The sequence below is a fragment of the Cervus elaphus genome, chromosome 12 (assembly GCF_910594005.1).
Source record: "Cervus elaphus chromosome 12, mCerEla1.1, whole genome shotgun sequence".
NCBI classification, from domain to species: domain Eukaryota; kingdom Metazoa; phylum Chordata; class Mammalia; order Artiodactyla; family Cervidae; genus Cervus; species Cervus elaphus.
Window position 1 is genome coordinate 51875563 of NC_057826.1, and position 26861 is coordinate 51902423.

Below are 26861 nucleotides of genomic sequence, written 5' to 3' on the forward strand. Positions count from 1 at the left end.
TTCCAATGAAGGACAGAAAGTTATCCTGGGGGTTCTTTTGAAAGGGTAAGGTGGACCCAAGGATGAATGAACAGATGAGCAACAAGCACGGGTTTCTCCAGGTCTAGGAAGATTCCCACTGCAGTCTACCTCTTCTTAGTGACCTGCTGAAACCTCCAGTGAGCTGGCTGCATCTGGCTCCCGCTCGGAGTAGCCACCTCGTGCTGGTGAGATGTTGTGCCAACAGCTATTTAAACATAGATATTCATCTAACCTTAAACTATACATACTCTGCTATCTACCAGTTGGGCTTCCCTGGTGGCGCAGTGGTAAAGAATCTGCCTGCCAATGCAGGAGACCTGGGTCAGAAGATCCCCTGGAGAAGAAAATGGCAACCCACTCCAAAATTCTTGCCTGGGAAATCCCATGGACAGAGGGGCCTGGAGGGCTACAGTCCATGGGGTCGCAAAGAGTCGGACACAATTTGGCAATTGAACAAAAACAGCAACCTACCAGTTAGTACAGAAACACTGCACTTGCTTTTATTTAAGTGTGATGTGATGTGTATAGATGATTTGATCTTAAGCCCAATGGCCTCCCGAGAGGCAAGAAGAGATCCAGGAACAGCAGGTAGGGAACAAGAGATGGATAGAGGCCCTAATTTCTGGATCCAGGATGTGGACCTGGAGCCTGAAGACAGGCAGGAGTTAACGCAGAGCATAAGAATCCTATGGGTAGCTCTTTGCTTCCACAAAGAACATTCTTTGGCACAACAGAACAATAATGTGAAAATGACCAAGCTACTCATGTGGCCCTAGGTCACAGTCATCCTGGGGGGGAAAAATTGGGCTGAAACAACACAGTCAGCTCTTCCTAAAGCAGGTTCCTATGATGCTCAGACATTCCCAAGTCTGCACTTTGCAGACAGAGACTTAAAATGTCTAGCTAGGGAATTCTTGAGTCTGCTTTAAATTTTTATATATATTAAAATACCAAACATAACATTTAAAATTAAAATTTATAGTGTCAAAATATCCACACATATATATATTCATATACACACACACATATACACCTCCACCTTTTCTTGAGACCCTTGCACGTAAGAAGGTCTGGTCCAGTTACCAATTTGGGAGACACTTCAGCAACTTTTAAGATGTCAAGCACCATAAAATCAAAGTTCCTGTTATTGTGGTAAATTGGCTTTCATTGCCAAAGCAAAACTACAGACAGAGTTAACCGTTGTAGCCACGAATAGCTGTTCTTGAATGGCCAAGAATCATGATTTTCAATGTTTTTCCATCCAAAAGAGGGGAACATTACTCACCAGGGCCTGAAACCGTTTCCTGCCCCATGAAGCTAAATTCCTACGCCAGCAAGACGGTCTCCACAGAAGCCCTTAAAACAGAAATGTCACTCCACAGAGTTCTCGTTGCGGCCAACAGAGCTCTAGGTTTAAACTTGACTGCAGAGACTGAAAATCTGTCTCACCGCAGAAGCAACGAGAGACCTTTATTTTTTGAAACGCCTGGAGACTGATGTCACGGTTCTGCCTCTCCAATGTCACCACTTCCCAAAACCCAAGTGAGCTCTGGAGAACGTGACAGAGACCTGAGATTTCAGTTTTATCCCATGGCTGGCATGTATTTCCAAACTCATTTAGTGCTCAGGTAAGTCTCAGCTTTAAAAAACAAGGTGAGGATAAAGACTAGATAGTTGACTCCACTGGCGTCTGTGTCATAGGAGGGGGACAACACTATTAATATGATTTTCAGCAGGAAAATGCACTGCTGTTAGGCAGGCTTCTCCAATTTCTTTACTACAGCCATATTTAATATAATGGTTGTTGCCATGATTAAAAAAAAGAAAAAGCCATTAACACATACCTCTAACACCTGAAAGAACTTACTGGTGATTCCTCCAGGAAAAATTCTGTAGAATGCTATACCTATAAAAGGGTTGAATACGTGCTGGTTCATGAACCACCCCCTCCCTCACTGCCCGGGAGGAAGTTTGTTATATAAATAAATGGATTTTCTGTGAGGACAACTATCCCTACACCTTGCTCTAGTTACAGCAATTAGCCTAAGTAGGTTTTGCTGTTACTTAGTTGCTAAGTCATGTCCAACTCTTTTGCGACCCCATGCACCATAACCTGCTAGACTCCTCTGTCCATGGGCTTCTCCAGGCAAGAACACTGGAGTGGGTTGCCATTTCCTCCTCCAAGGGATCTTCCTGACCCAGGGATTGAACCCGTGTTTCCTGCATTGGCAGGCTGATTCTTTATCACTGAGCCACTGAGGAAGCCCACTTAGCAGGTTCACTCCTTCTGATTTACAGTCCTGGACAATGTATGTCCACTGGGACATGGCCACAGACAACTCCTCAGGGTCTCTGGACACTGGCTTTTTTCCCAAAGGGTGTGAGGACTCCTTCATGACATCAAAATATGATGTTAACTTCCAAATCATTAAAGTTATTATTTTAGCCCATTAATTGAGAACGCTCATAAATTATTTAGCCGTGCTTCAAATATTTATAAATTACAAGGCCATCTACATTTATTTCCCAAAGAAGACTATAGAAGATGTGTGTGCAGTGAGTGGGGAGGTGCTGTTTGGTAGTGGGAGGTATACAGATTCCCACATCCCTGGTGAAGACTCTGAGGTCCACGGGGATCCAGCACCCACAGGTTTGGCATCTCCGGCTTGGCTGCATGAAGACACTGCTCTCTTTCATATCTCCAGAGTGCAGAAAGGAGCTGGCTTTCAAGTCTTTTAATTTTGCCCCTTTAACTGGGATGTGCTCCACTATGAAGGCTTTGTAACGGATATTCCAATGAAATGCAAATATGAGCCACATTCAAGGGTGCCATTTAAAATGAAAACCCACACAAGATCTCTGGGCAAACCGCTGGCTTTAAAGGGAGCCTGGCTGACTTGAAAGACAGGACACTTGATCCTGGATGCACTGCACCACCCGGCTTCCTGCCATGGCTCTGCTGGTTCTGACCATGCAATTTCCAAAACAGACACCCTTCAACAAAGCCAAGAGCACATTTTTGTGGCTACGGAGTGAAGTGAGGTTTCTCTTTATTAGAGAGAGATGGCATTGCTACATGCATGGACTGGTTTTCCCTCAGAGGGTACCAGTCTCTGCAAGCCAGCCTCCCAAGAGAAGTGCAATAGGAAGAAAAATACCACATGATTAAGGCGCCACATGGTTTGGGAGACAAGTGGGCTCCCAAGAACCCTGGGAAGGAAGAAGCAATTTCAGCACCACAACTTTTCTGAAGCCAAAGGAACATGGACTCCAGAACTGAATTACGCAGTGATTATTCCACAAGGACCACCCACAAACCAAAAGGACATTAAGTTATCAATGAAGGGGCTTCCTTGATGGGGGAATCATGAGCTCACTTCTGTGCTGGCAGAGAAGAAAGCTACTTGTGCAGGGTGAAGAAGAGTGAGCCATGTGTGGGTAAACTGGTTGAGTGGCTCAGTGTAAAATACAGACCTACCACTAGTGAAATGCCTCTGTAGGCTACCCACTGCTGGTCCTTCAACACTTTCTCAAAAGCACTATCTTGATGGAGAATGAACCATTTTAGCAGTAATGGGCCAGATAAATTGGAAAGGCAAGATGACTAGTGATAAGTCTGCAGTCATCACTCAAGTGTGATATAAGATGGCTTTGCAATGAATATGGTGGATACAGAAATGTGAATTAATATGGAACCCCAGAGAGATGCCCCCTCCAAGCAAGGCATCAGACTTACTGCCCAACTGTGTATCTGACTGTAGCATTTTAGGTGTAGACACTATAGGATAGGGGTTGGCCATATGCACCACTGGCCTAAAGAAAAGAAAACTCTAGGATAACCACAGAATAAAAGGATCCCCATTTTGTCTCTTCTCTTGAAACCCTCCCAGCACCAGCACCACCCCTTACCACCCCATTCTTAGATACCCCATGCCAAGCGGCCATTCCTTTGAGGTGAACTGATAACGATGATGTAGTAAAACAGAGAAGTCACCCAGTTGATGACAAGCATCACTGCAATGTGACCTTTCCAGCTGGAGGGAAGTGAAGCTCAAACAAAGCCCTCATTCTATGAAGGAGGCCCTGGAGGCCCGTGAGGATACAGTTTCCCCGGGGAATTCAGAATTGGGCTCTGGGCGCTAGGTGAGCCCCATTTCGGCCTCTGCCACTGTCACACCGGATAAAGCTGAAAGAATGATTTTTCTGAGCCTCGAGATTCTGTATTTGTAAACAGAAGAGATATAACTACATGGCTCCTAGGTCCCTGCGAGCACTAACTTCTCGTGTGATCGGTGCTTCTGAAATTGGGCTGTGTCCAGGTGGGGAAGTTCATTTACCCCCTATCTGGCTTACGCTCACAAAAGGGAGTGATTTCTTCCCTCTGAGGCTCTCATCTTGCCCATTATTCAGAGTGAGCTGCCTCCTGGAGTGCTGTCAAAATACATCAGCTTCAAAGACAAACACACACCTTTCAATCCAAGGCCAAGATAGTTTACTGTATAATTTATGATAATGTTAAGTCTGCTTCTCATAAATGTTAATGGTTCCACTTTTTCCCTTCATAGATGGGTAATTCTTAGAAGAGCAGCTGGATGCTAAAAGTTACATTTTTTTTTTAAACAACATAACTGCCTCAGCCAACAAATCAGATTAAAACAAAATCAAACCCCACTAGGTTGCAGGCACAAAGACTCTGTTAATGGCAGTAAGTAAATCCAAAATAAAACCATTCAAAGTTCTGTTCTCCTGTGCATCTACCATGATTTCGTTAAGTTCATATTCACACACCTTTCTCCATGTTAGTGTGTAAATACTAACAGAGAAAGAGTTCATTATCTTACTCCAGATTCTTTCTATTCCTATCAGTTGCTGAATTTGTTGTACATTAGTCTAACATGTCTAATACGCCTGAGTGCCACCAGAGTAAATTCTTTCCTGCTAAAAATATTTTGCCATCCAGTCTTCAACCTTTCTCATTTATAGAATTAGCAAACTTTAATTTGAAATAGAAATGCCATCCCTTCATCGTTTATACCCTATAGAATTGCTTTGACTGCTAAGTGTGTTTGAGGAAGGTTCTCTCAGACATTAAGAAGATGGATTTTGAAATCACTCGAATCTTTCAAACTCATTTTCTGACAAAAGAGTCAATTTCAGTTTAGCTACTGAACTGAAGCTTTTGAAATTCCAAATTTTGAACCATCAAAATAAGACTGTAGGTCTTCTAAATTACTGATTCTACAAAATACAACAATAAACAAATTGTAACCAAAAATTTTTCAAAATTCCGCACTAAAACACCCACAAAATCATATGAAAGAAATAGGTTAAATGTCTTCAAATTGCTTGGTCTCAGGATGCCAAGATTCTAGTTTCTCTTCCACTTGATAACTGTAACCTTATTCATTCATTCTTTCATTATTTCATTCAACTAAGACATACTAAATTTGACAGCAAGACCCTGCTCTGGGCATTGGTGATGACAGAAGATAGTCTCTGCTTTCAAAGAGCCCACAGTCTGGGGGAGAAAGAGACACACAAACAAATAATGCTACAATGTGGTGGGTATGTTGATCAAGACCTGCAGAGAGTATAAGGAAGAAAAGTGGGTGGTGATGAGGGCAGAATGTCAGGGTTTCAGGGTGTTTTAAAGAAGGGGATGCCTCCACGGAGCCTTAAGATCTGCCCTGTCTTGGCATCCCAGGCCAGTTGTGAGGCTCGTGTAAGATAAAGCCTGGGAAAGGGCCTTGTGAACTAAAGCACAAAAGAGCGGGACTGGGATTATTTTCCATGGTGAGAAATAGCAAGCAGCAGCATAATGAATGAGTTCTTTGGCATCTCTGGCTGTTAAGGAAAACATCCAAATATGATTTGCAATAGGGTTTTTAAAAACCCAGTTTCAGCCGATTTTCTCCATTTTACCTGTATTTAGAGAGGATTTAAAATGAAAGGACTCTACATCTCCATTTCACAGATGAAGAAATTTCGGCAAAGAGCCCCAAGAACTGGGGAAGACTGCAAAGGAGAAAAGGTAAGCCGCTCAGGCCCAAGGGGTGATGATGGTGGGAGATGGCATTTTTCTTAAATCATATTCTTTTTTTAGAAGATTTTTTTTTTAATGTAGACCAGACAACTTTTAAAGTCTTCATTAAATTTGATACAATATCGCCTCTGTTTTACGTTTCTGTTTTTTGGCCCTGACGCATGTGGAATCTTAGCTACGCAGTCTTGGTTCAAACCCACATTCCCTGCATTAGAAGGCGAAGCCTTAACCACTGGACCATCAGGGAAGTCCCTTAAATAACATATTCTTCTCAAGGATGACACTCCTGCCAAAAATGGGAAGAGTGATTTTCTCTTTTTTTTTTTTTTTTTGGTTCATAAAAACACATCAGAAAGTAAACAAAATCCACATTATAAACATCCCAAATACCTGTGAAACACTTTTCTCCACCTCTTTCCAAGGCAGACAGAACACAGCATTAAGACTTGGTTCATCTTTCACTTGAGATGAAGGTGGACCTGACAAGCTTGTCATAAGCGCCCCGATACGGATTTGAAATACAAGAGGAAATAAAATTAAAAGAAAGAAGAAATCTGGGAGGGTTGGGATTCTTGGAAGACACTGTAAAGACAAGACATCAACACAAACTGGGGAGATTCAGTGAACATAGATGGAAGGGCAGCCACTGGGCAGAATGAACCAAAGTGCAGGGACTAGCGATGGCCTCGTCCAGAGACAAGACAGCTCCGAGAGATGTCGTCAGGAGTCGCCCGTGACCAGGGCTTGCCCCACTGCTGCTTCCACATAGAAGAATTAGACTTAACTGCCCCTGTCCCCTGAACCCCCTCCATCACTGCTAATTCTTGTGTTGAGAAGCGAATGGCCAGGATGAGAAGAGAGTACCAGAGTTGATGCATGTATTCCACGCATGCTCTGTTGTGCTTGCCCTGGGGAGATGAAGAGCCAGAGAAATCCAGTCTTTGTGCTAAAGAAGCTCCTAGCTCCCAGCGCCACCCACACGCTCTGTAGCACAAAGAGCTGGGGGCAACAAAGGAGGAGGGTGTGGCTGCTGGGGGCACCCAGTCAGGGAAGAATAAGAGTTTTGTGAAACAGATGATGAGAGGAAAGAGCCTGGGCCCAGGGGTGTGAAAACACACAGGGCATTTTGAGGAGGGAGGAAAAGCTAGTGTCAGATCCAGTGTGGGTGGCCATCTGCTTGGGCTGTGGTTCTCAGCCCTGACTGCCCATTAGACTCAACAGGAGAAAAAAATACAGATGTCAAATGTCCGATGTGGTGTTACGGGTGGTAGCACATGGTTGCGTTCCTACGTAAAACTTCAAACTATACCCTAAAGATTTGTGTACTATATGGTCTTAAATCACACCTCCCTAAACAATTAAAATCCCCACATCCCAGTGAAGTCACAATGGAATATGCAAAAGCAGGATTGAAGATCCTTGTCCTGGGGGAGACTTTTTTTTCTTTTTTTTAAGTCCCCTCATTTTAAGGTCACAAATCTTTTTTAACAGGAATTAAAAAGTTATATTTCACTATCTGCTAGGGAGAAATTAACAAAAACAAAATATATTGAGGGTCCTTTCAGTGATCTTTTTTAAACAAGCATTAGCTTCAATCCTTTCATACCACCTTGTAAAATAAATAGGTTGAGTTCTCTTTTACAGATGAGGAAACTGAGGCTCAGAGAAGTTACTCTCTTGTCAAAGGGCACACAGCCATTAAGAAGCAGAACCGGGGGCTCTGTGTGGTGCAGGGATGAGTAATTTTTCTGAAGGATCCATGCATCTATTCTGAACGGAATTTAGAAAATACCATCAAATGACATACACATCAAATGACAGGGAGCCTATCACCCTCTCTTACTCAAGCTCTAACAACTTAAAACAGGAGCTTTTAGCTGCTTATAGGAATTATTTCTGCAAACCAGTAAATCTGAAGTCAGCAATGCTTAAATTGCTCCTTGAAGCCCGTAGCCACTTGCATGCCTCTTTGTTTTTGGTCGGGGGGGGTGGGGGGCTCTCATCTCTGCAATTCATTTCAACTTCAGTCTATACCAGAATCTCCAATCTGCCATGCCAAGGGCAAGAAGAAATACCCTCCTAACAAGACTCTGGGCAACACTAGGGCTGCCTGCAATCTAGACTTTCAAAGAGTCATATTCTGCAAGAGCAGCTAACGAAGCTCACAGGAACAGGAAAAACTGCACAAAAGCAGAAAATGACAATTTAGAACGTACACCCATGGAGTGATGGCATTAAGGAAATCCTCAAAGCCCTTAGCAATGTAGCTGCCAAAAGAAAAGAAAAAAAAAAAGACTTCTTATACACACACACACAAAGGCCCAAGTTATAATAAGGATCCATATACATACCACAGGTTATGAACATTACTGCAGCATTTAAAGTGATGAGTGTAATATTACCTAGTGTATATGAAATCCTGGACAATATAAGACAGGTTGCTTAAGCATAAAGGCTAACAGAGTCTGGAAACACCAGGGAAATAAGAAGCACATGCAAGAGAAAAAATATTCACTTGGTATTTCTGGATCACTTTTCCTGGTGCTTGCAGGAGAATAAACAGTGTTTCCAGATGACATCTCAGTAGTTCCCTGCATTCACACAACTTCCTTCTTTCTCAAGCCCAGCTCTGCTGTTTGAGCTGAAATGTTCTGGCTGCCTTCATTCCATCTTATTCCTTCACTTCCCATTCTATTTCTACAATTTCGCAATGGATAACAGACAGTGAGGAGGGGCATCAAGAACTAAGATGCACTTGAAAAAGGACACATGTGGAAACCTATACACCCACCGTCTCTGTAGAATCCAGACATAAGGACTACACAGAGAAAGTTAGAACATAGTGAAAAGCGTCCATCCCAAAGTCCTGACTTTAAAACTGAGGAAACTAGGCTCAGGGCAGTGGAATGAGTTGCCTAAGATTACAAAACTGGCTTCCCGGCCAGAACTGGATCTAATAAAGTCATAATTTTCACATTCCATGTGGTTCTATCCTTCCCAGCTATCTTATAAATACCGTACTGAGGGTATCCCTCACACAGACAGTGTGACTTTTTTTTCCTGAGCTAGTCAGGGGTGGATCTTAAAGCCAGGTGTCTGGAATCCTCCTCTGGTATCCAGAAAAGGACTTAGGTTAGGTGTGTGGCTGGTAGGCAGACGTCCCTACCTGCACCAGTCTTCATTGGTCCGATTCATCCCAAGTGGAACTAAGGCATCCCTCTCCGTCCACATCTCGGCTAAGGGAGACCACATTACTGTGTAAAATATATTCGGGTTGCTTCAGGCACATGCTGTACTGAGAAAACTTAGACAAAAGGCTAAGGGTGTTTGGGCAGAGGCAAGAAGCTGTATTACAAAGGCACATCGCTTTCATATTCATTTGCACATTTTTCCTCATAAGAAAATTAGGCTTTAATGTAACCTCAATTTCAACCTTGTTGCTTTATTGCCTAAAGCCCATTAGAGAGCTATTTCCCAGGGCCAGGAACTTACGATTGCAGGTCAGGAGGCTGGAGTTTTAATCGACTCGTGATGAAACTTCTTTCCCGGGGCTCCACTCCCCTGTCTGGCTCTGCTTTACTATGGGGGGAGGCAGGGTGCATCCTATATAGGTAATGAGAATTTTTCTTAATACACCAAAGGCTCAGTTACTGCCTGTGTGGGTGTGCACACACATGCACTGGGGACAGAGCTTCTACTGACTCACCGACAACTATACCTCAAAACAGAACAGCTGAAGCACCACCCTAAATAGTGGAGGTAGGAGCCGCCTTGTCTGTGTCGTCTTCCTCCTCTCCCTTCCCCTGAGGCAGACCAGTGTCTAATCCACTTTAGGTTGCAGGTGAAGAGCCTCTGAAGAGTTTCCTATGGCTCAAAACAGCAGATTCCCACTCTGCCCCCCAAATGCCTCAGATAAATAAAACTATCTACAGATTAGGAATGTTCTTGTCCCCTGGCTCTTAAAACTTAGATCCGTATGGAAAGGACCTAGGTGGTCTTTAAAAATTGCTGATACTTCACCTCCCCTAGTCCCTCCTGATTGGTCAGGGGTGCAGCATTAAGCAATGGGATTTTTTAACCACCCCTTCCCCTCTTCCCAGGGTAACTGTAATAAGCCGGCAAGTCTGAGGAGCACTACTCTGGCCTAGGGGCTTCCCAGGTGGCGCTAGTGGTAAAGAACCCACCTGCCAATGCAGGAGACCTAAGAGACGCTGGTTCAATCCCTGGGTCGGGAAGATCCTCTGGAGAAGAGAATGGCAACCCACTCCAGTATTCTTGCCTAGAGAATTCCATGGACAGAGGAACCTGGCTGGCTGCAGTCCATGGGGTTGCACAGAGTCGGACATGACTGAAGCGACTTAGCATGCACCCACACTCTGGCCTAGGTGAAACTTTGAAGCATGCCTCTGACATCAAATGTTCCCTACCCCCCGCCCACCTCTACCCAGGAAGAGAGAAAGCTTTTTACACCCTCCATGCCCAGGCCAACCTTTCCAGCCACTTGCCATCTCCAGGTAGGATGCTGGGGAAAAGGCAGGGACAATTCACTGACTGCTTCTGAGTCCTTTAAGTTTCTTTTTCTACTAAATAAAATGCTTATCAGGCCTCAGACTTCCTTAAGTACACGTGAACAGCCCTTGGCAGCCCATGCAAGGTTCCTTACCCCTCAGCAGCCAGGACCACGTGGGCTCTGCTGATTCCCTTCAAAGCACATTTCCCTCCCTGCTCCCCAAGGCCAGGCTCCCACCTCTTGGCCAATTATGCAGCCTGGCAACCCCCACCATTAAGGTATCAGCTCCTTTTCCTTAAAGCCATTCCCTTATCAGGGCTCAGAGATAATGCCAACACTAGGAAAATACTATTTTTATATTCCAGTGGGTACAGCTTATAATAATTCATGCTGGTAGGTTTTGTTTCCCATATATGCGGATCCTGACTGCAGTCTACCTCCAGGCAGGAACAAAATGCATGCACGTTGGAGGCAGTGGGGGAGGCTCCTGCCTGCCTCAAATGCCGATTCAGCACCCTCTCTGCCCCCTGAAGAGTGAAGGTTGGAGGGGCTGCACACGTCCAGCTTTTCATAAAGCAGCTCAGCAAGACTAACAGCAGAAGGCCGAACTTGACCATGGCTTTCTAGCCAGAGAATCACAAAAGGGAAAAATCCTGGAGTTCCCGACACAGGTCACTACAAGTGACCTATTCTCTGCACTTGTTCAACCAGTTTTTAACTTTATTAAAAAAAAAAAAATCAGCATCACTCTTCCCTAATTATTTTTCAAATCTGGCCTAGAAGTAATTAAAAAACTCAATCATAACCCAGGTGCTGCAGTGAATGAGTCTCAGAACTCTGAAGAACAAGGTATACCTCCCTAGGCCTCAGTTTCCCCATCTGATAAGGAGATCACACTTCACTAGGTGACTGCTAATCTTCCACACTGACCTCACAGGACTCTGAGACTATAATCCCTTTCTATTCCATTATCATCTTTAGGTCTTCTTTCCAGCATCTAATCTACAGCAGGAGCTGACACTGTTATCTTTCCTCACGCAGTCCACCCCAGTCCACCTCTAAAAGGGTGTGTTTGGGTTGGCAGAGGAGCTGCGTACGTGCTCAGTCGTGTCCAACTCTTTGCCACTCCATGGACTACAGCTCACCAGGCTCCTTTGTCTATGGGATTTCCCAGGTAAGAATACTGGAGTAGGTTGCCATTTCCTCCTCCAGAGGGTGGAGGAGAATCAAAATGACTTAAAATTTTTTAAAGTCTTTATCAACTCTTCCTATTATTATAGCACGGGTGGTATGAAAATTAATTGGCTATAAAATATAAAACTTCTTTTTCTCCACTAAATGTCATATTTTACATTTATTAACATTAGTATTCTTATCAAAAGCCAATTATTACATAGTTGCAAAAAGCACACCTTTTGAGAGCAAAAAGGATGAGGAAATGCCAAGATGTTTTTAAATACTCTACATCTATATGTAAAGTAATGGAGTTTTGTAATATTCTTGGTATTACAAGTAGAGAGGTATTATCAAATTACAAAATTCAAGACTGCTGATATTGTTTTCCTGCAGAGCAGTTGAGATTACGAGATATGTACATTCCACTATTCTGAATGGTTTTCAAACAAGAGGGCATAGTCTATTAGTTTTGTTAGAATTCATGCTTATTTCGATTATATATCAAACTACTCCATTTATTAGATTACAATGGATATGTTATTATTTGATCCCAAGTATTCCCTTTCATAAAAACTAGATTAGAATAATATAGCTTTATTATACTAGTTCAAATTATTCTATGAGCAGTTTTTTTAATTGACAATGCTTCTGACTCCTTTAGCAAATACTGCTAAATTTTTGCTTCTTTTTCTGTGCTTCCCCATTTCTCCTCCTAGTTGAATCACAACTACCAACAAGGATGAACCTAAAATTTCTGTTTTCCATCAAGCTCTGCTAGCAAATGCTTTTGATTTGAATAAAATCAGTGCCATTAGCACATTTAAAAAATTCAGTTAGCTAAAAGGTAGTGAAAAATTGTCACATTTATTGTGAGGAATATTGTAATAGCCACAGAACTGTAGCACAGAAACCAAAAAAGCAAAATTTCCTATTGAGAAACCATACTGTAATACCAGTTGACACCAGTATTAGTGTCATTTTTTGAGGTCTCATATTACATTAAGTTATAGCTTTGCAGCTGTGAAATGAGTGCTGGGAAGATTTCTGGTCACTTTTCTCTAGAAACTCCCTCTTCAAAAGCTATGAGGAATTAATCTTCATTGTCATTAACCACACCTCCAGTCAACAGTCAGACCTTGATTTTCCCTATCTTTGAATCAACAAAGGCCCTCCTTTTTTTTTTTTTTTTTTTTTAGTAATTACTATATGGAGACAGTGAAGAATGCTTAAATGGGAAAATTACCATTATCCAGAGAGTTGTAATTAATAAGTTACTACTTGTTAATAGAAATCACTTTCTAGTCCAAGTACATAAGCTTCATGACTTACTTCATTTAATCATCATACCTGCCCCCCCCCACACAGACATGTACACACACCTGATAAAAAACTGCTTATCTTCATTTTACAGGTTTAAAAAAAGAAAACTGAAATTTTAAGAAGCTAAGTATTGCGTCCAGGGACTCAAGACTGGGAAGAAGCAGAATCACTGTTGGAACTCGACAGACCACAATGAAGCCCATGCTCTCTTCACCAGGCTGTAGGGCTGGAAAGTGAACGTGTTAAGTCATTCATTTGTGTCCGATTGTCCACGATCCCCATGGACTATAGCCCACCAGGCTCCTCTGTCCATGGAATTCTCCAGGCAGGAATACTGGAGTGGGTTGCCACTCCCTTCTCCAGGGGATCTTCCTGACCCAGGGATCAAACCGAGGTCTACTGCATTGGAAGCAGATTCTTTACTGTCTGAGCTACCAGGGAAGCCCTATACAGCTGGGGTGAACCACAAAACAAGATAAAATACACAACAATAAAGTGACTTAGGATGTTAAGTCAATAAACTAAGGCAAACAACACAGCATGCATTTTATTCTCCCAGTATATGTTTGGTGGAGAACAAATTGCCCTGGGAGAGGTATTGTATAATTTCATTTGGAGGATCATCCTTCTGCAGCAGCAAACAGAAGCACACACACTAAAATCAGAATGCAATTAAAATCCAATTATATTATATTACAATATTAGACACCTACCCAGGAAAGATTCAGCAGGGACCTTCTCTGGAAGGCAGCGTGTCACAGTCTTCAAACTGCTTCCAAGTGTGCTTCTGACTCTGCCCTCTGACCCCAAGCATGTGGTAAACAATGCCTGGCAGCCTTTCTCCAATAGCAAAAGGACTTGGTTTATTTCTCATGATAGAGTAACTTTAATAACACCATTACCAATTCACTTCAGAGGATGACATAGGAGGAATATTAAGTCTTCCTCATGTATATTATTAAACAAATTAAACACAGCATTTCAACTGGTGGGAATCAAGAGATGGAGTTTGTGTGCAGTCAGGAAAATCAGGGTCACAAGAAAATGTCCCCTGTGTGACTTCACATCCTCTACGCCCTTTGTTTCAACAACTTGTCATTTCACTAACTTAAAATGTTCAGCAAATACCTATCCCAAGAAATAGACAGTCATTTCTCCACCTCCCAAGATTTTCTTCTCTCATCACATGATTTACATACCCAATTAATGGCAATAACAAATAAGCAGTCTATCTGAAGATGTAAGAATTTCCTTCCAGTGGCCTCCTAGAAGATTTGCACTGCTGGCATTTAGGCTGATTTTCTTTAATTTGACAGAACATTACAACTACAGAACTCAGGCTTCCAGTATTTTTCAACAGTTGTCTTCAAGTTCATTTGTCATCGTTAACATGGGCCATCCAGAAAATCACCCAGCAAAACTCCATTCAGCTGTCCGGCTCTCTAGTGAGGACAGAACACTAAGGCTGGCTCTCAAAATTTTTAATTTATGAAAATGTCTAAAGGCCAGAAGTTGAACCCCCACAGTTCCTTTTTAAGTGGTCTGGCGTAGACTCTAGGTCTACACTATATGCACCTTCTTACAGCTACAGGACAGGTGTTAATTAATCTACCTAATTATGCAGTCAGTGGAAGAGGCTTACCCATAGGATTCTAAATCAGAAGGAAAAAAAAGAAAGAAAAGGAAGGGGAAAGGGAGGAAAAATGCTTTTGGTTTCACACCGAAACAATTTCAGGAGTCAGCTTCCTTGTCATTTCTACTTTAGTTGGATTGATTCTTTATTTCTCTGAACTATATCATGATTGCTGTGTGGCTTTTTTTTTTCTCTTCCAGGTGTACACCTAAAAAACACTAAGGAAAAAAAATGGTAAACTGACTTGAGGATGGCCAGTTAATCTTTATTTTTTTCCAAATAAAGAAAAACAACAGCACACAAACTCCAGATCAATTCAATGAAACATGCAAGACCCCAAATGATGCTGTTATTCCAACAGGCTTCTGTTTGTAGTTAACCACTCACAGGGCTCATCACTAGAATTCCCCGGGTACCCATACAAATGAATTTAATTACAGATATCATGAGCACGGGCCTCTGAGGCTGTGGATTACATTAGGTAACTCAGGGATGCTGGGAGAGAGAAAACCTGGGGTGTGCAATGAATTTTGTTGCATATACTCCCTTGGTCTTTCCAGCTTTACGGAAGGGCTGAGGTGTTCTTTCTGTGGTTCTCAACTGCCAGGAACACATACGAATGCTGTGGTAACTGTCTGAAAAGGGGAGAGGAGAATGCTTTCTGAATTTCCTCCAGGGGAATAAAAGCAGATCACAAGGGATATATTCTCTCAGGGCACAAGCCAACATTGGCAAAGCATCCTGAGAGAAAGAACGCCAAATGATAAGTGAAGTCCAAGGGCATGAGCAGACTGTGGCCGGGAAAAGAGACTCACCCATTCAGTCCTACACACTAACTTCTATGCCACCCACAAAGAAACACAGGCCACCACAGGCATGTGTTGATGTCCCATTACCTTCTTTGAATGCCCCCAATCCTTTGGACAATAACAATTTAGTGTCCTGAATTAAAATAGCTGAAAATATTTTTTTAAATAATTTAAGAATTCACATGTCTCGTTAACACTAAATGACTTTCCAGCTGGGCAGAAAATCAAAATCTGCATTTGGCAGTTTTACAAGTCATTATGGAAATATGTCTACTCTTTATTTGATCTCCTATTTCTAGATATGGTCTTCACTCCCAGATATTTTTCTCTTCTGTGGATTACTGCAAGTATCTGAAGAGGCTTTAAAAAATCAAGCACCATGTGTGATCTGAGGGCAAATTAAGAAAAAAGTAAACTACCTGGGAATTTAAGATAACATGTTTTTAAGAAAATAATGACAAGTGAAAGAAGCCAGACACAAAAGGCCACTTATTATATAATTCCATTTATATGAAATGTTCAGAATAAGCAAACACACAGAGAAAGCAGATTAGTGGTTGCCAGGGGCTGGAGGGAGGGAATTATGGGAGTGTTGGGAGTGACTGCAAAGGGGACAGGGTTTCAGTTTGGGTGGGTGCAAAGGTTCTGGAACTAGAGTGGTGATGTTTGCACAACACTGTGAAAGTACCTAATGCCACTGCACTGCAAATTTTTTAGCAGCTAAAATGGTCAGTTTTACGTGTGCTTATTTTATCACAACTAAAATGTGACAAGGTTTTTTTTTTTTCATTTCTTTTTTAATTGGAGCATAATTGTTTTACAGTATCGTGTTAGTTTCTGCTGTACAACCATATGAATCAGCCATGTGTGCGTGCGTGCAAGGTCACTTCAGTCATATCCGACTCTTCATGACCCCATGGACTGTAGTCTGCCAGGCTCCTTTGTCCATGGAAGTCTCCAGGCAAGAGTACTGGAGTGGGCTGCCATTTCCTTCTCCAGGAGATCTTCCTGACCCAGGGATTGAACCTGGGTCTCCTGAATTGCAGGCAGATTCTCTACCATCTGGGCTATAGGAAGCCCCTTTACACATGGTAGTGTATATAGTTGGGGGTTCCCTGGTGTATACATAGTCAATAGCGTGTATAACACATATACTCAATGCTGCTCTCTCAATAGTGTTTATAGGGTATATAGTCAATGCTGCCTTCTCAGTTCTCTCCTCCCTCTACTTCCCTCCATGTAGAAAAGAAAAAAGAAAAAAAAAACATGACAGAGTTTTAAATGGTAAAGTGCAAAGTTTGGGTTAAAATGAATGGCAGATGAATCAAAGGATCAAAAACTCTGGGTACCTGATTACCCCACCGGCTTCCTGAAGGATTAGAGAAAGAAATGCCTCCATCGACCTTCTTTCCTAATTCGACCTTCTTTCCTTATTCAACCTTCTTATCCTATCCGTCTGAAGCTCAGAGATTCAAGACAGAGAAGACAGTAAGGACAAAAGACCACCATCTCTCCCTCCCTTCTTTGTTGAAAAGTCCTCAGAGTCCAGCTAAGCAGGTAACCAAACCATAGCCAGCTAACAAAGTTTCAGATGTTTTAAATTTCTTAATATTGTTTGCAGACAACAGGAAGTTGAAGATGTCTGCTTATCAACTCCAAAATGCTCTGACAGTTTACGACCTGATCATGTCTCCCTTATCAAGAAGGAAGGAAAGGAAGCAGAAAGAAGATGAAGAGTAGGAGAGATGATAGTATCTGTAGAAACCTCTTGAACCCTGAGTGCCTAATTCTATTTTTCCATGGGTCTGAAGAAGAGGCATAATAATCTTAGTTTACAATAATGCTGGCGTGATATTTTACAGTTTCTTCATCCATTCGATGGCAGCAAGTCAGATGTGTCTGGGAAGTGATGATATACACATAAATATCTGATGATTGGGAATGGTAATTGTCTCTACATGATCTCTGAAGAGGCTGGAAGAGGCTTCAAAATCCTCTACAATCCCCTCATCTTACACATGGGAAAAGAGGTCCAAGGAGGTGAAAGAAGGTACTTGGAGACCTACCAGGACAATGTCTTATGATGCCTTTGAAGATCAAGACTATGAAAATCAAAGAATAAAGTGAAAGCTTTGTTATTAGCAATGTGAGATATTTTGGCAGTAGGGTGGTGGTTAAATGCAGAATTTAGAATTAACAGACTTGGGTTCAAACTGTGTATTTTGCCACTTAATACCTAAAAGTACTCTGAGTAAATAATTGCATCTCTCTCAGTCTGATTTCCTCATCTATAAAATGGAGTTTAATTTATTTTTAATGTCACCAATAGGATTAAGTGAGGAAAATACAGATCAAGGGTTAGCACAGGACTTGGAACATACATCTTCAATACATTAGTTGTTGGTGACATGGCAGCTGTTGAAATCTACTGTGCAATGGCTTTTCCCTACAAATTTCTTTCAGCTTTATGTATATTTCAACATATTCATGATAAAGTGTTAGGAAATGAATTGAAAAAAAAAAAACTAAGTGAGGGCTTCAAGAAGCAACAAAGAAAACAGGCTGACATCTGTAGTTCTGGTATTAATAAGACCCAGCTCATCAATAGTGGATGAAACCCAGGTCTCTTGTCTCCAGTATAAAAGATTTCCCAATACTCCATGCATATAAATAATTTTAGCTCATATACATATTTCCCAGGATGCACCCACTACCTAAACCCTCTACAGTATTCAGTGACACACAGCAGAAATCATCTCAGAGCTACCCCACCAGTGTGTTTTAGGGGAAGAATTAGCATGCTCTGCTTGAGTGGCAAGGTCAGACCACTTTTGAACATTAGGTGTGAACACGACAGTCTCAAACATTCCCACTTTGCTTTTACTTGGGCCTATTTCAATAACTTTCCAGTGGACCAGATCCTGTTCATGTCTCAGCAAAATGTTTCCGCTATTTGTGTATTTATCTGTTAATATAATTGTCTTTGAAGTTTTCAATCCACATGTGGGAGAAGTCAATCTAGACTCTTTGTCAAGGAAACTTCTAGCAGATTGAAGCAGCACTAGTAGGGGCAGTGACTCCAGCTTCTCCGGAGGGAATACGGCTGCAATCTCTTCGGAAGCCAGTTTAGTGTTGGGTGCCATGGGGGTGGCTTTGATCATTCATTGTAAAATCCAGAAACCAGAGTCAAATTACTAATGCTACAAAAATAATAGCATTAATAGCCAATGTTGCTATATTCTTTACTATCTGTTAGATGGTGTCCAAAGACTTGATATATAAATACGTTAAATACACAATGAAAGTCAACATTTGAAAATCCGAGTCCCGCTTTTGTACAGTGTACAAACAAACAGCCTGAGCCGAAGTTCCAGTGCTCACAGCAGAGTCAGAAGGAAGGAGCATGGGATTATTGAGAGAAAGCAGACACAACTCCTGATTCCTGCCACTGAATGGTTCTAAGTGTCATTACTGTTCTGTAAAATGTCATCATTGGCAAACGGAAAAGTTCTCATTTGGAAAAACAGCACTGAACTGGAACTGGGGGGTGGGTGCTAAGATCCTGATTACTAGAGGATCTGGAACATATGGGCAGACTTCATGTCCCTCTGGGCATTCCCCATCGCCTCTCTCTCTCCCCTTCCTGCCCTCCCTCTTTACAAAAGAGAAATCAGATTTGCATTCAAGCCTTTAAAAAAGAAGTACTTTGCTCACTAACTGTCTATTCTCTGTATAAAATGGAAGTAGAAATTCAGTGAAATGCATAATTCAGAGTGGTTTACAGAAACCACGCCATTCCAGAAAAAGAAATTCAATTCATCTTAATTTCCCCAAAGTATAACCACATTAAATGCTAGCATACATACATGTCAACAAGAAAACTATTAATTTTTTTATATCTTAACGGATGTTTGAATGATCAATAATGATCATTTTGCAATGATCATCATGGCAAAACAAAATCAATTCAGCAAAGTGTCTCCTATGTTAGACTGTTGCTGCTGTTTAAAAAATATTGTCTCCCATAGTAAAGTATAATCATCTTTGTTCCTGTTTTATAGGCATCAAACATTCCAGTTCAGGCTTTTCCTTCTTCCTAATATTATCTTTAATAATCTCATGGTACTGCAATAAGTAATGTTGAAAGATGAATGATAAAAAGTAAATTGCAATGTGCTATAATTCTTTGAAAATGAAGTGCAGTACTTAAGAACTTGTTCTTTAGTGATTATAAACATAAATAGAATTTCCTCTGGCTTTTGGATACATTCGCCTGTAACAGTACTGCTGTCAGAAATGCAAACAACTGAAGGAACACAAACATCGGCTTTACCTACTGTTCTATAAATAAAGTCAAATCGCACTGCTGGCGGGGGAAACACAGTCCATACGTTTGGTACCGTCATGTGCCGGGTACAGTTATATGACTGACCTGTATAAATGTGTGCTGTTTTCGCTGGTGACACTTTTATAAATACCAAGAACTCACTGAATAAATCCTGCTATATATCTCTTTGGATCAAAATGGAACACTCCACTGTTGTGAAATCTGGCAGTTAATAAAAATAGCCTGCTTTTCATTAGATTTTTTCCAACTATGGGAACACAATAGTTTGATAGTAACTAAGCATGCTTCAAAAGGCAAACTCGTCAAAACTGAAAATATTAGGAAATACATAAAAGAAACAGTTTTGTTTCCTAGCCCCAAACCCACATTGTCTTTTTTTGAAGTACTTTCCAAATTATTAGTATGTATGCAAAATACTGTCAATCAAATAATATATCAGGTTCTGCACCGCAACTGCTAATGCCCGCTGGGATTATAAAGAGAAAGCAGTTTTGAACACCTTCCTGAACCTTTTTACTATGGGATAGCAACACAAATTGGCACTGCCTAACTCTCACTTCAGTAATAATTATAGTAACAGTACAATGAGTTAAATTTACCCTTTCAGCAGGTTTACATAACCATCTTACTGTGAAACAAAACTAAAACAGAAATGATTCAAAGCAAGAAGAATGGACAAGCATATGTAACAAGCAAGAAACCCAGGAAGTGGCCACCGACTGATGGGAGAGGAAGTTCAGCAGGCGCTGTGATGTCATGCAAGCCAGGAAAAGGGCGGAGTCAGAAGTCAGAGTGGCCAGAGGAAGCCCTGACAGACCCAAGGTCCATTGGCTCCCAGGGAAGGACTCTCAGATAATGACTACATCTATGGTCACATTTATGGACTACATCTATGGACGCAGAGAAGGTAAACCTACCTTCTCTGCTCTCCTGCAACTTGAAATCAATCAGCCATTTGTTGAAATGGACTGGTTTTCTACAGCATCCTACTAATGGTTCCTTGCAAGTTCCAAGAGTCTGGGAACACTTGCCTTCACGCCACAAACCCTTGGTCCTACCTTTTCTAACACCTACCCTTCTTTCTTTTCTATCACTAGGTTCAATGAAAATGATTCTAAGGGCAGCACAATACAGTGAAATTTTCACCAAGGAAGGCAAATTCTTGTGAACATCTTACCAAAACCCAACTGAAAGAGGAAGCCCAGTTTATCGAAAGCACTGGCTGGTTTCTTTTATGATATTCCTGACTCCTAGCAGGCTCAGGCAGGGAGATCATGGATTTCTGGAATCACAGTTGACTAAGTGAGCAGCCCTGAGATTTTTTCTTCAGCATTAGAACTCTCAGTTCACACCCACATTTAGCACCCTCATTTAGACATTTACGGCTCATTGAAACTTTACTTCCCTCCCTCGGAAATCTTCCAGTCTGAGAACAGGCTTGGCCAGGCCACTCTCAAAGTGCTGAATGGTCTGCTGGACTTTCAGGGCTTATTGACGGTTAATAGTGTTAATACAAAAGTTTCTTAGTCAGGCTGGCCTAAAAAAGACTTCTCCCATCTAAGAACAGCTAGTCTAGGGTTAGCAGAGAGTATGGGCCCTGCAGCTACAACAGTGCTTGAAAACCAGGTCCCTGGTAACACTGCACCCTGCTTCTTCATTGATGAGGCCAGAGGACAGAAACAGGCCCTCGCCAGCTTCGTACGGCAGCATCAAAAGAACACACATAAGTCACTTAGAAGAGTACCAGGAACAGAGCAGGCTCTAAGTAATTATTAGCCTTGATAATTAACCCATAAGGAATTGAGCAAGAATTCCCATTCTCAGTCCCCTGAGTAGGAAAAATACACAAGTATGCAACGATTCAAGTTTGATTTCTAAAAAAAGGTAAATGTGCATCTCATTTTTAGATAACCAAATACACAGTTTTCAAACCTCACTCAGACCTGTTCTGGTTGTCCTTGGCCCAAGAAAGATAACATAACTATGTGTCTGACAGGTGTGATCACACCTGGAGTGTTTCTATGTTTTGACGGTCCTTCAGGAGAGCAGGCAATTTCCTTCATCAATACATCACTTCAACAGCTCCCATCCTTCACTGATTATCACCTCCAGAAACATGGTTCCTTCCAACATCCCATGTCCTGAGAGATTAAGAGAATTTACCATGTAAGGTTATTTTTTCCTAGAGTGATAGAGTTGAAAATTTAAACAATTATTTGGTCTATTAGGAAAAGCATATAAGAATTCTTCTTTTGACCTTAACTACCTGTTTAATCAAGGGGAACATGTTTTTATTCTTCAGTATCTAGATAATCATCCCATTCTTTCCTTGGTTTTGGAAAGTGTGTACAAAAGTTAACAATCCTGGTTAATAATTGTTGTTTTTGTCAGTCACTAAGTCACAACAATAATTGCTGTTGTCAGTCACTAAGTCATGTCCAACTCTTTGTGACCCCATGAATTGCAGCACGCCAGGCTCCCCTGTCCTTCTGGATGTTCCAGAGTTAGCTCAAACTCATGACCATTGAGTTAATGATGCTATCTAATCATCTCATCCTCTGCCGGTCCCTGCTCCTCCTACACTCAATCTTTCCCAACATCACAGTCAATAATTAGCTTGCTATTAAGGATGGGGACACTTTTAGGAACAGACATAAAGTCAAAGGATATCAGAGCTGGTACTCAGACCAGATATTGTAAATAAATGAGAAGATGGGTGGTTTATTTACATTAATTCCCAAACAGAGGTAGAACACATTTATTTATGAAACCAGTTTAATGTTTTTTTGTTCAAACTCAATCAGTTCAGTTCAGTCGCTCAGTTGTGTCTGACTGTTTTCTATTCCATGCACTGCAGCATTCCAGGCTTCCCTGTCCATCAGCAATTTCCGAAGGTTGCTTAAACTCATATCCATCGAGTCAGTGATGCCATTGAACCTTCTTATCCTCTGTTGTGCCTTTCTCCTCCTGCCTTCAATCTTTCTCACCATCAGAGTCTTTTCCAATGGGTCAGTTCTTTGCATCAGGTAGCCAAAGTATTGAAGCTTCAGCTTCAGCATTAGTCCTTCCAATGAATATTCAGGACTGATTTCCTTTAGGACGGATTGGTTGGATCTCCTTGCAGTCCAAGGGACTCTCAAGAGTCTTCTCCAACACCACAGTTCAAAAGCATCAGTTCTTTAGTGCTCAGCTTTCTTTATGGTCCAACTCTCACATCCATACATGACTACTGGTAAAACCATAGCTTTGATTATACAGACCTTGGTTGGCAAAGTAATGCCTCTGCTTTTTAATATGCTATCTATATTGGTCATAGCTTTTCTTCTAAGGAGCAAGCATCTTTACCCAGGGGTTAAAAAAATAATTTAAAAAATTAGTATCTTCCTTCCTTTTAATCGGGAGTGAACTCAGTCAGGGGCACCATGATTTTAATAGTTCAATCAGAATCTAATACAGACTTTCAGTGCTTAAGCAGTAGAAGAACTCACTTTAGCTGTACATTTCTTGAGGGTAGGACCATTCTTGAAGATCAAGAATCCTTATAAACCACAGAAAGTAGGCTCCCTTCCCTTTTTTTCTAACAGTAACCAGTTCTTGTTCTTCTTTATATGGTTTTGTTTCTAGCATGTGTACTAGTTAAATGTTTGCTTTAACAAAACTTTTGTGCTGTTATCTGTTTATATCATAACTTTGGAGGAATAATATGATACATTCCACTTACAGCAAGTGCAGACACAACCTACCAATAAAGCCTTATTTTTTCCCCAAAGTGTGAGAATAATATCTAAGTGTGAGAGCTTTTCTCACACTTTGATGCTATTCTCACATTTGTAGCGTCAGACTTTTATTTCTACATTTCAAAAAGTCAAATAAAATCTACCACCAAATACTAAATCCATGTAGCTACAACACACCAACACACCCTTATGCACAAGTACTTGACCAGGTAAGTGTAAAGCAGGACGATTGGAATCATGGGTGGTGAATGCAGAGACAGCTGAAAGTGACAAGTGGATAATCTAAGGGACACCAAGCAGAGGCATTACTTTGCCAACAAAGGCCCGTCTAGTCAAGGCTATAGTTTTTCTAGTGGTCATGTATGGATGTGAGAGTTGGACTATAAAGAAAGCTGAGCACAGAAGAATTGATGCTTTTGAACTGTGGTGTTGGAGGAGACTCTTGAGAGTCCCTTGGACTGCAAGGAGATCCATCCAGTCCATCCTAAAGGAGATCAGTCCTGGGTGTTCATTGGAAGGAGTGATGTTGAAGCTGAAACTCCCATACTTTGGCCACCTGATGTGAAGAGCTGACTCATTGGAAAAGACCCTGATGCTGGGAGGGATTGGGGGCAGGAGGAGAAGGGGATGACAGAGGATGAGATGGTTGGATGGCATCACAGACTCAATGGACATGGGTTTGGGTGGACTCCAGAAGTTGGTAATGGACAGGGAGGCCTGGCATGCTGCGGTTCATGGGGTCGCAAAGAGTTGGACATGACTGAGCAACTGAACTGAACTGAACTGAAAACAGTTCAGAGACACCAGTACTGATCAACCAACATGAGACTGGCATTAAGTATGATGGTCACAACAACAATGGCTATTATAACACAAAGCCCTTGTGAAGCACTTGAAACTTCATTCACAGTGCTTTCATGTACTGGATATTATCTCTTCCCCAAGTTTATGCTCTTAAAATCAGGTTCATAACTGTCATATTTACTTTAGCCAAAGTCAAGATGGCTGCATTTTCACATATAGATTATTTCTTGGGATTTGCCATGTAGGCATCCACCCATGCCAAGCAGGCATGGTCTAACATCCAATGAGCAGAGACCAAAGCTAGTGAAAAGGAGGAGCGTGTATCTCTTCAGACCCAGATAAACATGATCCACATTTCTCGGTATAAATGAAAAATAAGGTTTGAACAAAACCTGTTGTTTAGTCGTTAAGTTGTGTCTGACTCTTTCGTGATCCCTTCCATGGACTGTAGCCTGCCAGGTTCCTCCGTCCATAGGATTTCCAGTCAAGAACACTGGAGTGGGTAGCTGTTTCCTTCTCCAGGGAATCTTCCTGACCCAGGGATCAAACCTGTGTCTCCTGCATTGGCAGGCAGATTCTTTACCACTGACCTACCAGGGAAGCCCTGAACAAAACCTAGATTTACACTAAATCTGTCATCTGAATACTACCAACTTGTTCAGTTGTATTTCTCTGCAGGCTCTTGATCACTCATTTGATCCACAGCATATACAATGCAGAAGCAATAGTAGCTCCTGGTCTAACATTCAAAGGTGTTTTCTCTCAATGAAGGAAAGGGGCCCAAATCTGGACAATGAGGTCCAACTGCCTTTTGTGTTTGTGAATAGTAACTGTCTTAAAGGAACACGCTTTAAGATCTTTCTTTAAGATTTTTCCTAAAGGAACACACAAAATTCTTATCTCTCTCTCACACATACACACTTGTTCTCATTTATTAAATATCTCCTTTCTTGGGCTTGCCTGGTGGCTCAGATAGTGGAGAATCTGCCTACAAAGCAGGAGACCCGGGTTCAATCCCTGGGTGGGAAAGATCCCCTGGAGAAGGAAATGGCAACCCACTCCAGTATCCTTGCCTGGAGAATCCCATAGACAGAGGAGTCTAAGAGGCTATGGTTCATGGAGTCGCACAGAGTCGGACACATGTGCCTGTAGCCTGGCTGAGCTCACAGCTGAAAGGCATCAGACTGCAGGGCCGAGCCACCCTGCTCTTGTCAGCACACTAGGCCTTCTAAATGCAGACACTCTCCAGCACCACACAGCGCAACTCCTCTCCATGCTCAGAACAGAGCTCAAATATATTTACCATTTTTAAAATTTAAAACGTGTCTGAAATGAATGCCACTCTTGCTGAACAATCAATTTGCATTAAGTTAAATTAACACAGTAATAGACAGCTATAAAATTATACTTTTCATGCACTGAATTTAATGATGAAATAATAGGTAGTAACAGGTTACAATTCTGACATAAATATCACACAATGAGTAAATCCACTCAACAGTAATGAATAACTTTCAATATCCCATTTCCTGGGAAACAATATTGAAAGAGCAACAAATAAATTGCAAAGTTATTGTCCATTAGGACAACATAATTTTCTTCTGCAAAGAGAAATACGAGGAGCTGCTAACCTGAGCATATGGTTATAATGGAGTTTTCTGGGTTTGGTTTATGTTGGAGAATTTAATACAGTATCATCTCTATTTCGACATGTTGTTGCAGTATCATTCATCTTTATGGTTAAGAAATGATAATTTGCATGCTTGGATTAGGACAAGAGCAAAGGTGATAATTATTGGCAATCCAAGAAAGTGAGAAACCTATGTATTTGGTGCTTAAGGTTCATTTGGGTTTTTTAATTAAATGTGATTTATTTTTACTTTTTTTTTTTTTTACTAATTATCTATGTGCATGAGACACTTTTTTCAGAAGTACTTTTAAAAAAATGACACATAGACGTGGGATGAAGCTAGATGGTTCTGTGTAAGCTGAATGATATCTGAATAAAAATATTCAGAGCAAGCAGACTTTACACAGTATGAAAACTTACTGCTTCGGGTTGGCTGTCACTACTTCCCTGGGGCAAAGAAGACCACTCTGAAAATGTTCACATTTCAATGGCTGCCTGTTTTAAGCACAGATCTTTGGAAATCTTTTGCAAAATGTGTGAGCTTTTATATTGCAAGGAATCCAAGTCCCCTCATGCCTTAAAATCAAACTACTATACCAGCAAAAAACTTGTGAACCACACATAGAAAAGCTCCCACAAGATGTGGGGAAGGTCTTACTCTGCACAGTCTAGACTATTGTGTGGAACACTTGTGTGCCCTGGATATTAAGATGTACTATGAGTGAAAAAACATGCTGAGGGGGAAAAAAAAAAGTTCTGCAAATACTGGACTCCACATATTTTACATATTGTTTCTTTTAACTGCAAACATGTCAGGCTTTCACATGCTA

The 26861-nt window shown here is 41.4% G+C and overlaps 1 protein-coding gene across 3 annotated transcripts in view; it reads right to left on the reverse strand.

Annotated features, from left to right (window-relative positions):
• Positions 1-26861, reverse strand: part of RORA (RAR related orphan receptor A) — a 779268-nt gene that overhangs the window by 661991 nt on the left and 90416 nt on the right. Inside the window, exon 1 of one of the 3 annotated variants that reach the window (XM_043918827.1) lies at positions 1307-1349. The exons of the other annotated variants lie outside the window; for them this stretch is intronic. Within the exon in view, the coding sequence (XP_043774762.1) occupies positions 1307-1334 (28 nt within the window). The 5' untranslated portion in view covers positions 1335-1349. Of the gene's footprint in view, positions 1-1306; positions 1350-26861 lie in introns of those variants that run through there. 3 annotated transcript variants of the gene reach the window in all.